Here is a 13,016-nt window from a genome sequence, read left to right on the forward strand (position 1 = left end):
GAAGGAACAGAGAAATCAGGAGTGGGACAAGGGGCAAAGGGATGAAATATAGAAGTATCAAGGAAGTGAAGCGTCCTTGGTCTTGCAGTAGAACAGAGCTAGGAAAGATGTCAGTACTATTGGTCCAAAGAATCATCTACCATAAGCTGCATAATTACTTTATGGAGTATATACTTTATATACTTTTATAATTTCAGAGTAAGAAATCTTATGCATAAGGACAAAATGGTGAGAAAGATCCCAGAGCACAGGGTGCCCCCTACATGAGGGATTTGTGCAAATCCGACTGAGAAAATGGACAAAGTAACTATTAGAAAAAGGGACCAAGAAGTGATAATCAACCACCCATGTGCCCTAGGAATACATTCACCTATTTCTATTGTGAAAGCAATGGTGGTCTATAGGTGCCAATGGCTATTATTAGAGTGAGGAAAGAACAGTTGTTCAAGGTGAATAAAGGCTGTGACTCGTTATATGTGGCTCTCAGTTTGTCACTGGCCTTGTCTGTCAGCACCAGTGAACATCAAAGAGGAGGATTATTCAAACCTTTGTGATTTAAAGTTTGGCCAAAGGATGAATGAATACAAATGAATTTTTATATTACTTCCAACTAAATAACTGACAAATAACGTAGAAAAGTTTCTTCCCTCACAAAACTCAACCTCATGGAAATAGTAAGTCACAGGAATGTGACAGTTTCAGCAATTTTCAATGAGAAAAGAACAAAATAATTGCTTCAACTATTATATTTAACTTTAATAACCAATTCATTTCCAGTAAGGTAAAATATTTCATTTAAACTCATCTGGTTATATCTTCATACTAATATTAATTGTATTCATATATTTTAACATCACCAAAACCACTTATTCAAAGAAAACATTCAAATTTTCACACTGAAATATTTCCAAATAACCATTTATTTTCATCTCCATAGCAAAAGAAAAGTAATCTGGGTTTAAATTCTAAATCAGAATGCAATCATAGCTGAAAATACTCTATTTTCTCAGAGGAAGGAAGCTGTAAAATAAAAAATGGAGCAAAACAGCTACAAGAGTATGTATTGATTCTGTTCTCATTTTTCAGCTTCCCTTTTGGTGATAAAAGAATAGGATTTGTCAGAGATGAGTATCAGGTCAAGGGGAAAAACATGCTAGGGAAAGGTTCATATCAAACTAGCATATATTAAAAGGAAGATCAGATGCTGCAGTGAAACAAAAATTTAGCAGAGCGTCAGCACAGTGAATGAACTGACAGTGCTTGTTTGGGAAATCTGCATCAGTCTTCAAGAATTTAGGCAAAACTCTTTGTATGAATCTATTTCTCTAGTGACAAATTCTGAACGTGTACGCTTATCAAAGTAAAATCTGTATTATAAAATGTGTATTGCTATGAGCTCTTCATTTAACACTAGACAATGAGCCCTGCAGTATGAATTTGACTGAAATGATTGACTCAGAAGTAGAAAAACAGTGAATGTACAATGAGAATGTGCATGCAATTTTTTCTTGAGAAACAACAACAAAAAACTCTGTAGCAGTCACCACTGACCTTTAAAAATAACTCTAAAATGATCTCACTCTACGTACATAGTCAAACTCCTGGATGAGCTCCAGACTTAGTTTCAGAATGATTAAGTTGTAACAGGGAAATCTTGGGATGGGCTGCAGTTTAGACAACTTAGGTCACCATAGTGTTTTAAATGAAGCTACAGTCTCTCCCTGTGGAGGCCAATAGAAGTTCCTCTAATTATGTGAACCATGATGCTACTGTTGCTCATGCAAATTTTCTCTAGCTGAAGAAGTAAACCTTAGTTACAGTTTAATTATAAATATTAATGGCTGGAGGGGGTGTGCGAAATTCTTTCAGTTGCCATCTTATGTGCTCCCAAATCCCATCTTATGTGCTCTCAAATCCCTCATTAATTTGTTCTGTTGAGTCACTTATTAAGAAAAAATAGTGAGAAGTGGCAAGTCCTGACAAATGTTTACTTTGTAGAGAGATGGTTGTTTAACTGTTCCTTCAGTTAAGTTCCTTCATCATATCCTACATTTTTGTTGTATGAAACCAAGGCCTTAATTCTCCAAAGCCTTATGCCCATGCTTAAAGGTTGTACTCCAAGGCCTCTAGTCAAAGGCAAGACTTTCATTTATCACTGGAAGGTTGGAGTGTGAGTTTGAGTGTACTATGAGAAATTCCTTCTCATACAACTGTTTCAAAATTGATAAGAAGTTGCATTGGTCTGAGCACGCTAATTATTGACTGGTGACATTGGGCAACTTCTCAGCGTTGTACACATAGAAGATAACTAATGTGACTACACCTATGTACTTTATTTCTGCTCTCACAGTCTGCCCCCACCCTTGGTTCCTCCTCTTTGCTTCAAGGGAAGATGGAGCTAGAGCCCCCTTCTCTGGGCATGTTTTAGTGGGAGAGGAGAATGGCAGCAGTCCCCATCCTGTTGTTCACCACGCATGTTTGCTCAGGATCACAGCTCCCCCCTCACCTCAAACCATACCACAGCTACCTGCAGCCTATCTTCTAGTTATCCCTGTTCCTCAACTGAAGTTCAGGCAGCCATACCACATAGGTGGCATACATATCTCCTTTCAGTTAATCACTGCTGTCCTATTTTATGGGTATAGAACAACACTGTCTTTTTGGTACAAATTTTGTACTATTTTTCTCGCTGAAAAGCATCACTGAAGTAAAGGGGGGGTACTCAAAGTAAAGGTGTTATTCCAGCAGAGCAGTTTACTGATGTCTAAAACTAAACGCAAATTCACCAGCAGGTTTGAAATGTGAATGCAATGATTTGCAGCAATTGAAGATCTGGACCTGGTATTTATTTTTAAATCCTAATACCAATGGATAGGGAGTTGTCGATTTATAATGCCATTTAAGGAACTGGTGACACTGGAAGTCTTCAGTAATTTTCTTGCTGATTGTGAACGTCTGTAGGATTCCTGGTTAAGTTGGGAGCTTAACCAGCTTTTGTTTTCTGCTGTATAGATCATTTGTCTACTAAACAATTAAATCATATCTAGTGCCATCTAGATGAAAATGAAATGGTAATTAGACCAACAAAAGGAATTAGATATTGTAATATTCTACATTTCAATAGCTCCCTTGAAACATTTGATCCCCTGGGATAAAATTTACAGCCTGCATTTAAGGCTGTGCCAAAATTTCCTATGCAACACTTGGGAAGAATGGTGAATTCTTTGAAATGGGATTCACAACAGCCGGGACCTTGCACAGCTGGTTGCCTAAAATAACTGACAGGAGGATGATGAGGACAGATGTTTAAGGCAATGAGAGATGCGTAGCTTAGATGCCTTCCTCACTGACCTTAAATAACATCCTTCCTCTATAAACAAAAAGAAACAATGCTCTATTCCTATTAAAGCAGAGCTATGGGATGAAGAGCCTTCCCCAAGTCCTCCTCCTTGCAGTATAATTTAATGACTAAAAGAAAGGTCTGGCCTGAGGAAGGTCATTTAGGACAACTTCTGTTACACAGATGGTTGGCCTGTAGTTGAAGCTGTAGCCAGCTCCAGTTTCACGCTCTTCTGTAGCTGTGTTCTCAAATAGCTGCTCCAAACTTCCAGCTGCAAGAATGGTCCTCAGAGACCTTTTGGGAAAAGGCAGACTCCTTAAATTTTCTCTTCTTTCTTTCCTCCACTTCCTAGGAATCCAATTCCTAGGATTTTTAGGAATCCTAGAGGCTACAGAATTAATGTAGTGTGACTGACCACAAAGGGCACTGTCTGATTTTCCAACTTCTTCACAACACAGGGATAACTTTTATTGAGGCCCTCAAATCTCCAATATAGCTCACTGGAACAGAAAGGTCTCTAAAGACCATGCAGGATGCAGTGTACATCACCATCATCTAGGCTGCCTCTCCTCCCACCCCTGGTCTCTCAACTCCCCTCATCCTCTGTTATGTGCCAGTCAATGCTTTTCCTCAGGTCACCTGGCTTACATGAAGAGCAGGGAAGCTTGCTCATGGTAAGGCCATGGGTGGTTAGCTGTTCAGCAGCAGAATTGTTGAGAACACACCAGAGGAGAAATAAAGTTATTTCATGGCAGTGTAGTTCCTCCAGCTGGTCCAAGGTACATTGATGCTTGTATGAGCACAGCAAACAGTGGCAGAGGACAGGCCATGACTGCTCAGGTTGGTATTGTTGCCCAGAAGCTCACTAGAAATTTTTTGCTTTAAAAGACAAACTGCATGGACTTCTTTGGGCAACCTTCTGTGGTACTTGTAAAGTCCGTGCTCCTGTTGTGCTGGCATTACGTGGTTCTGTCATCCAGCTTGTGGTTTAGTTTAGCCATCTGCAAGGTGCAACTGTTTGGTCTAATTTTCTTCCCTTCTCCAACTGAAAGGAAAAAATCCAAGAATATTAAATCTCTGGTATTTAAAGAATCAAGGGATCTAGGACTACTGTAACAAAGACCTATGCACAGTGTATACGTTTATATCCCACCCACGCACTTTGCTGACAGCATCTTCACCTACACGTAGCTCTGTAATCCCCTCTCCAGAATTTGTTACCACATTTTCAAATGTTAAGAACGGGCTAATGCATGCTAAGTATCTTACTGGTTACTATTTACACAAGCAATAATTTCCTTTTATTACAAATGTTGTTTCCATGCTGTTCTCCCAGTTTCCACATCTGAGGGTTGCTGAATGAAGGACCAGCTGTTTCTGTGTCCACGTTTTCTTTGCAGAATGGGAATCTCTGTAAGTAGGTAAATATAAAATAATCTTCATGTGTATTTCTTGGCTGATGGATCATTGTGCTGCAAGACAAGATTAAAAGTGCATCATAACTCTTGGAAAATATTCTGGCAGAGAAATTGTTCCTTATGTACTTACCTATCTCTAGAATATTTCCGTGAATATTTTTGGTCTTAGACTTGCGAAGACACATATCTAGTCTTTAGAGCAATAGCAGGTTTGAAGTCTTTTCTTAGGTCAAGACAAGGGAGGAAGCTTTGCTGAGAATCTGTCTCAGCAGTTGTTGTAAGGTGCTAATTATGAGGCCTTTCTATGACAAGATATTAGGTCTTTAAGATGCAACATTATTTGCCACCCAGCAGTTACCAGATACAGTAATATCCATAATTGTAATTAAAAATAATAATATAGTTAATGTAGAAATGACACAGCTTAAGAGAGAAAACAGGTACATTCTAATAGCTCCATTACAAACAGAAAAAGGAACTTGTGTTCTGCAAGACAAGATTTGAAAAATCTAACTCCAGTGACTATCTGAATTTCCCTGAGTTTGTTAGCCATACTTTTTTTTTCTTACTTTTCCGTCTTAAAGAATAACAAATCCTTCAAAAGTAGCTAATAAAAAAAAAACTAAGGTTGAGAGTTAGCAATGAGTATGGTCATTGCTGTATCTCATTTGTAGGATATATATAAAGCTGCATGGGATCTTTTGCAATAAACTGTTGCCACATACACATCATGCCACAAAGTTATGAAACAAAAATACTGTGAAAATATTAAAAAAAAAAAAAAGGATGATGTTAATGTGAAATAGTATTAGGCTATTTATTCTGTGCAATAGTTTTGAAATTATGAAGAGTAAAGGCAATGGTTATGATATCAGACCTGAAAAACAAATTGTAACTCTCAGGATTTATCTATTGTACTATGAGAATGAAAAACACAGATCACACCAAGGAATTCAAGATATGAAAATTCATTGTTTCTCCTGTCAGAACCAGTTACACTGGTTTCTAGCTGCCCTCCAATATGAAAGTATGCTAAGCGCTGGAGGACTTATACTGCTTTCAGAAATAAATTGACAAAGCAAGACTCTAGTCACAGAACTCAGTCACTGTTTTCTTTCCTTTAGCATGAGATGGATAGCTCTTGATTATGGATGAGTAGATGACATGCACTGTGGATTAACTAGACCTTTGCTGGCAGCACAGTGATGCCAAGTGCAGGCTGGATAGCATGTGCCCCTTGCACCACGCTCTTCTCTATTTGCTGTGTCTTAAAATGCGTTATATTCTTGAGAGACCTGTTTACAAACAAGTTGGTCAAAGGCAAATGCACTTAATATGTTTTGTTAGTTAACATGTGTTTTGTAGTATCTTTTCTAAATTTGCTTTACCACATTTCTCCCTCCCACATCACTTGGAGTAAGAGTATCGTCAGCAGAATTAGCATTTCGACAGACAGAACTGTTAGGATGTGGGATGCACCTAGACCTGAGGACCTCCTGTATATTTTGACATTCACCAATAGTTACAAAAGAGTTTAGACAATACCAGCCAAAGAAACCAGAGAAAGTACTTCTGATATACCTTCCAAAACGAAGTTCCCAGTTTTCTAGGAGCATACAGCTTGAAACAGGCCCGTAAAGAGATTTTTCAAAAGCTAGCCCTGCTACCCCCATGCTTCAGCCATATTACAGAGAAAATAGGGATCTGCCTCTATAGAATCACTTAGTGTTGGATCCTACCAAAAGGTATGTGAAATGAATGCTTGATTTATATATTTTTTTTCTTTAAAAAAGATTTTGGCAGAAGCCTACAGAAAATTCCAGAGCTTGCTTTATCCATCTGGCTTTAGATTTTGCGTTGCTGCTTTCATACTGATCTTCGTAGTTAATTTCCCTTTGCCCAAACCGGAGCCTGTTAGTCCACAGTCGCAACTAAAACTCAAAGAACAGACCTCTTAGCTTAGTTCAAAGCAATTGTTAGGATTATGCTGTGAAGCTTGGAAGATGCACTAAAATTGCTCAAACTGTCAGCATCTACTGTATTAGATGTGTACAAACCAACTTTTGAGATCATACTCTTAAATTTCTACACCTTTACTATGCGCTACCATAATCACTTAGGAACATAATCACCAGACTATTAACCCAAACCCCAAAATCTTACTCAAACACTAGATCAGGCCCAAGAGAAAAGTAGGTCAGTAGCTTTCACTAAAATGTCCTACTTTCCATCTCTTGCTAAAGAAACCTGAGAGCAGTTAACGTGAAACCTTTGCAAGCTTAATGGGCAATGATATGTCATACAAAGAATAAAAAAATCCCCACAAAGTGCCTGTGTCTTTGCTGGTTGATATCACTATTTTAAACAGAACTGGAAGCCGATAGTAGAACAAGGATGATGCTTGTGCCAAGTGTAGTTTCTCTGTGAAGGTTAGTACAGTGTGCTGAGGGTATTTCAGTTAGTTGGTGATGTAAACAGATTAAAAACTGTGAAAACTTATTTTGGCTAGGAAAATTTAAGTATCTTTTCTCCATCCCTGCTCCCCAGTGTACAGCCCTGTGGCAGAAGTTGGTGAAGTGTGAAGAAGCGGGGCAGTGTGCCTGTGGGGCTTTGGCACAAAGAATGCAATGGGATTCCTTGTCCAGGTTATGATCAGTATTTGTCCTCAGCTTACCTCCCTCTGTAACTCAGCACTTCCCTGTCCCTGTCTGTGGTTCTTCCCTGTGCATTTTAAACAGGTAAAGGCTGTTTAACAGTCTTCTGACCACTGATAACAATAGGATTTCCCTTATGGTCTACCCAAGTAGGCTGATCATACAGGATGATCATACAAAAGGAGTAAAATTAATCTCTGTTCTTGATTATAATTTCTGTGACAAATTGGCATCTTCTTGGGAACATAAACAGGAGTTACCTGAATAACAAAGACAGCATAGCTCATTCTCTTTCTCCCCTGCATGCATTGAAACAAGAGGGGTAAACTTGCAGCATCCCATAGAAGAGATCTCAAAGGGAGCGTAAGCAATTCTGTGGTTTTGCTCTTTGGATCCTTCTAGGGAGAGGAGAACAAGGTTTTCTATCATGAGACAAGGTTGCATTGTTCACCAAAGGCACGTAAACTGGGCCAAAAAAATGCTTTGTGTTTCTTCAGAAAATGTTCACAGTAGAGCATTCCCAGAAAGGCGTTAGGCAGAGATGAGGCCTTGATGTTTTTAGATTAGGTAGATTATGACTTGATAAGGCCAGAATGATGTCTCACACACACGCAGCAGACTGTATGAGCAAGTTAAGGCAATTTCCCTGGGCTCCAAAAATTCTAGTAGGTACTTTGTCATCCTTCTGGGGAAGTGCTAGGCTATTGATCTGGCTTAGCACTCAGTAAATCAGGCTGCTTCTCCAACTTTGAAGCGGGCCTTGCTGAATGATATTGGGCCAACTTCACTATTGTATCCCTTTCCACCTCCCCCACGAAAATGGCTATCATGATACATCAATCTTTTCTAAAACGCTTTATGAAAAGTGCCATGTTGAGAGATCAGTGATTACTAACGAATCCCTGAAAGTCAAGGAGATCATAGAAAACTGTTGTTTCCAAGCAGGGCTTAGCCATCATCTCCTTGAACTCATATCCCTCCCTCTCTGATGACAGAAATTCTCATTAGATCTTCAAGGCTGGCCAAGATCTCAGGCCTGGTGACTTGCCAGCTGTCCAATAGTGCTCTTGTTACCTCCTGCTGCTGCTCTATCCTATGTGGCTCCTTTTCCTATAAATTATATGCCATCAGCTAGCTTAGTATTTAATTGGTTTCTTCTAAGGAGTTAAAAGCACTTTACAAATAGACTGTCAGTTTCTCTCTTCTTTTACGATAGATTTGATTTAATCTGTATCTAGGAAAATGGTGAGCCTATATCATAATCAACATGGTAGGTAAATGCAAAGGATTAAGGGAGAAGCTTTCAGTGGCTAAATAATGGAGAGATGGCACGCCTGTTGACTTTACGTGCCAGATATTGAGTTGGGTTGATGTCTGTTTACAGGAGTTTGTAAGCTGCATGCAGGTTTCCTGGTAGATTGTACCCCCATCAAACTGTATTTGATTTCCACTACATGGGCTTTCAGGCCTTCCTTCGTATTCCTGGAGTTATGGGTAAACGATTATGAACTGGATTCCTGGATTCAGTAAAGGATTTAGGATATGTCTGCAACACAGATTGCAGCATAGTAATATAGTGATACTTGAGATAAATGTGACAATCTTGAAACTGCATATTGTACAACTGCAGTAGGGTTAGTTGGTAGTGCTTGTGACGAGGTTGCTTTGGCTTTCTCTGATGTCCCACATTTTAGCACTAGCTCCAGGATCTTTATCCTAAACAGCTATGTGCAGGGCAGCTAAACCTGTAATTGGAAGTAAATGAATAAACTGAAACATGTGAATAAAGGAAAAATAATAAATAAAAAGAAGGGATTAGAACAGGTTTTGTGAGGAAAGACTATTATCTTTATAGGCCTGGAGATAAAAAGGAGATGAGATAGCCAGTGATTAGCCAAAGGTTCAGTGTGTCAAACTAATCTACCTTTTTGATGAGACAGCTGCTTTTTCTGGGAAGGGAAATGGGATTCATCCTGTCTATATATGTATCTCAGCTGATTTTTTTTCTTTTTTCCTTTTTTTTTTTTTTTTTTTTTTTTTTGCATGAGAAGCTATTTGCCAAGCTGGAGATGATATAGTGAAGAAATTGCAAGATCTGTTAGGGAGCAGCCCAAGGAGATAAGAAACAGGTACTGAAAAAGAGTAGGCATACCCAGGAACAGGAGTACAGTATTGATGAGCAAACTTGGTCTTGTGTACTGGGGAATCGCAATATATTTAAAAAAAAAAAATTATCTAAGCTGAGATGGGGAAGGACCTGGATTTATCAGCTGATCATAATATGGTTATAAGTAATCAGAATCAGTGATTCAGCAAAGACTGTGTAAGGCTGTAGTGAAACCCCATCTGAAGGACTGGTTGCAGGGACTGTCGGGGAGCATTTGTAGCACCTTTCTCAGAAGAGGAAGCTACAGGAGCTTAGCTTCCCAAGTATCACAAAATGCAGGCTGGCAGGGAATAAGGCTTATCACTCCAAACACTGTCAGTGACATAAAGGAGATACTCATGTAAAAGGACAAAATACAAGAGCAGATGATTATGAACTAGCCATGTATCATTTTACGGTAGAAATAAGACTCTTTAACTGTTAAAGAAATGAGGTTCTGGAACAGCCTTCTAGTGACAGTTTAGGGATAAAAATTGTTTTTAAATGGAGCTGATCTCTACCGGTAAAATTGAGATTAGCTCTGAAAAGCCTATTGATGGGATAATGCTCTGAAAAATCCCCTGCTCCTCTGCCATTTAACTGGCTCTCCCTGTCAAATTTCTGCAGATGTTCAGAAATGTCCTGCTCTGAACACCTCCGTGTCTCTTTTCCAAAGGCATGGATTAAGAAACGGTACTCTCCTGCACTTTTAAACTCTGAGTAAATAGCATGACAGCACACATCAAGAGAATACAAAATATAGCAGAGCTGGCCCTTCAGAAGAGAGCAGAAAAAAAGATAGTGGTCAGTCACCTTTTCAATGACATAGGACTCTTCTAGGAAGGGTGGGATGTGGTTTCATCTACCTTTTATCAGCTCCTTCCTTCCCTGTGAACTGAAATGGGTTTAGTATCACACCTTCCTCTTCCCTAAATGAAGGGAAATGCCTGACTGACAGACAGGATTGGGATTAGGACACTCTCTGCTCACTGAAATAGTAAAACAATGAACGGATGAAGACGCATGGCCCGACAAGACAGAGGTGGCTAGAGAGCTGAGTTAGTATGGCCCAGTGCTTGTGGTGCTCACTTGGAGGCAGATTCCTGAGTTTCTCATCACAGCATTTTGTCTGAGTCTTGTTCAAAATCCCCCTGGTAAAACTATCTATTGATTGCTCAGTATGTCTTCAGACCCACTCAGACTGAAAAAGAGTTTGAATCCTCCGCTCTCTTCCTGTCAGTGCACTTTCTATAAATAAAAAATTGCACAACACAACCTCTCCTAGGTTTCTCCTAGGAAAATATGAGCTCCTCTCAGACTCTTTTGAGATGTTTTTAAATCCCATTGTTAGGATATATATGATGGTGCATGTGAGCAGCTAAAAAGGTTTTCTGCAGCCCTGGCACAGTGAGGCAATTAAATCCTAGAGGATTTCAGACATGCTGTTCTCTGTTGTTGTTTTTGTTTTTTTTTTTTTTTTTCCCATAGTCCAGCTCTGGGAAACTCCCTGCTGGGCAAGCTAATTGTTGTGAATCCCCTTCTGAGCCGCTCAATCTCCATCAGCATTACAGTGGGAGACTAATGGAAACTCTGGGATTTGTGGTGATGGAGAGGAGTCCCATACAAACACCAGTTCCTCTTACAACTTTTAGAGGAAATCAGCACCTTTTCCAGGGAGCAAAACCCACGCTGCCTGGACGTGTTCAGATGCATTTAAGTATTCCAGAGGACTTGGGCAGAAAAATATTTAGGGCACATCTCTGGCCTGCAGTGCAGTGTTTCTCAGAAATACCTGAGCTAGCGGTGAGGAAAAGTCTGCAGAGCTGAAAGAGTGATGGTATGGCTGCACCGGTGCAGACAAGAGTCAGGGCTGGTTGACACCAACACAGCACCTTCGTCATAGAGACGTATTATGTAGCAAATAGATCTCACACAGTGCTGTGCTAACAAACCTATGGGCCTGCTTGCAGCTAAGTCGGGCATTGTGATGCGGCACTGTATTAAGCAGCTACATAAAGACAATCACAAGTGATCATATTAATCAGTTGGTGCCAATCACTCTGTGTCCTTCAGATTTTTTGGAGGTCTTCAGGTGCTCAAAGATGCCATGATGAGACCTCCAAAAGTCCATCAGATCCTGATGCCTGGTTTTGATGTATGGGTCAGCTGGCTGCTGTTGCAGCTCAAGGTAGATAACACTGTTCCAGACTTCAAATGGCATTTAGCTGCTTTGCTTGTACTTCTCTCTGTAAAATGTTGGTAGAACGTGAACACAGAATTGTGTAAATTGATGGTTTTGAGGTACTCAGGGGAAGAAAGCAGATTATTCTATAATCTTCCCTTTATAAGCCTAGTATTATCATAATGAATTCTCTTAAGGTTTATTACAGGATTATTAAACAGTGCTTGCTCTTACAGCAGGTCATGAAGTACAAACGACTGTTATGTGCTAGCATGATAAATTCCTTCGCGCCTTGGATAATCAGGCTGATTGCTAAACGCGCGGCCCGTGCAGGAGCCCTGCCGTGTCCCCCTCGCCCCCCGCCAGCGACTGGGAGCCGCGGCATCTCCCAGCGCTGCCTTCCTCTCTCACCCGAACGCCCAAGGCCGCGTTTCGGCGTTACCGCCGCCCGGCTGCCCGAGCCCCTCACCATCCCAGCCTGGGCCCTATTGCGCGGCGTACGGCCGCGGGTGGGCTGTGCGGGACCGACTCACGGGGGGTGGGGCGGGCCTCAGGAGGCCGAGGGACGCCGGGCTGCGACGAGCACACGCGGGGCGTGGGTCACGCAGCGCCTGGCGCGCGCCCTCCCTGTGACAGGGCGGGGCCTCATTTGCATCCGCCCCCGGGTTGGCTGGGGCGCCTTGGGCCACCGGGGCGGGGCGAGGGGCAGCGCGGGATTGGCTGGGGCGCGGGGCAGGGGCGCGGCCGCCATGTAAGGCGCGGGAGGGCCCCGGCGCTGGCGCCTCAGTCGCGGGACAGCGGCTGCTGCGGCGGTAGCTAGCGCCTGCTTAACGGTCCGCCCGCCCGCGACGATGCTGGACCGCGAGCGCGGCTGGAGCGTCTCGTTCGCCGGCTGCGGCTTCCTGGGCGTCTACCACATCGGGGCCGCCACCTGCCTGCAGGAGCGCGCCCCCCACGTCATCCGCGACGCCCGGCACATCTACGGCGCCTCCGCCGGGGCGCTGGCTGGCGCCGTCCTCGTCGGAGGCGGCTCTCTGGGTCAGTGGCGCCGCTCTGCGCCACCGGCGGTGGGGCTGAGGGGGGCTGGGGCCGAGGCGGGCTGGGGCTGAGGGGGGCTGAGGCGAGGCAGGCCGCCGTGCGTGCCCCGTGGCGCGGAGCGGGGCTGCGGGAAGGGGCAGGTGCGCCGGGCCGGTTGCCGTTGCGACGGCGGTTGAGGGCGGCTGCGGCGCGGCTCCGGCCCCCGGCAGCGCATCGGGCCGCCTTCGCCGGTGCTGCG

The 13,016-nt window shown here is 42.5% G+C and overlaps 1 protein-coding gene across 3 annotated transcripts in view; it reads left to right on the top strand.

Annotated features, from left to right (window-relative positions):
* Positions 1-13,016, top strand: part of LOC128904139 (1-acylglycerol-3-phosphate O-acyltransferase Pnpla3-like) — a 49,948-nt gene that overhangs the window by 17,953 nt on the left and 18,979 nt on the right. Inside the window, exon 1 of one of the 3 annotated variants that reach the window (XM_054188058.1) lies at positions 12,496-12,778. The exons of the other annotated variants lie outside the window; for them this stretch is intronic. Coding sequence (XP_054044033.1) covers positions 12,592-12,778 — 187 coding nt within the window. The 5' untranslated portion in view covers positions 12,496-12,591. Of the gene's footprint in view, positions 1-12,495; positions 12,779-13,016 lie in introns of those variants that run through there. 3 annotated transcript variants of the gene reach the window in all.

The sequence above is a fragment of the Rissa tridactyla genome, chromosome 1, assembly GCF_028500815.1.
Source record: "Rissa tridactyla isolate bRisTri1 chromosome 1, bRisTri1.patW.cur.20221130, whole genome shotgun sequence".
NCBI lineage: Eukaryota > Metazoa > Chordata > Aves > Charadriiformes > Laridae > Rissa > Rissa tridactyla.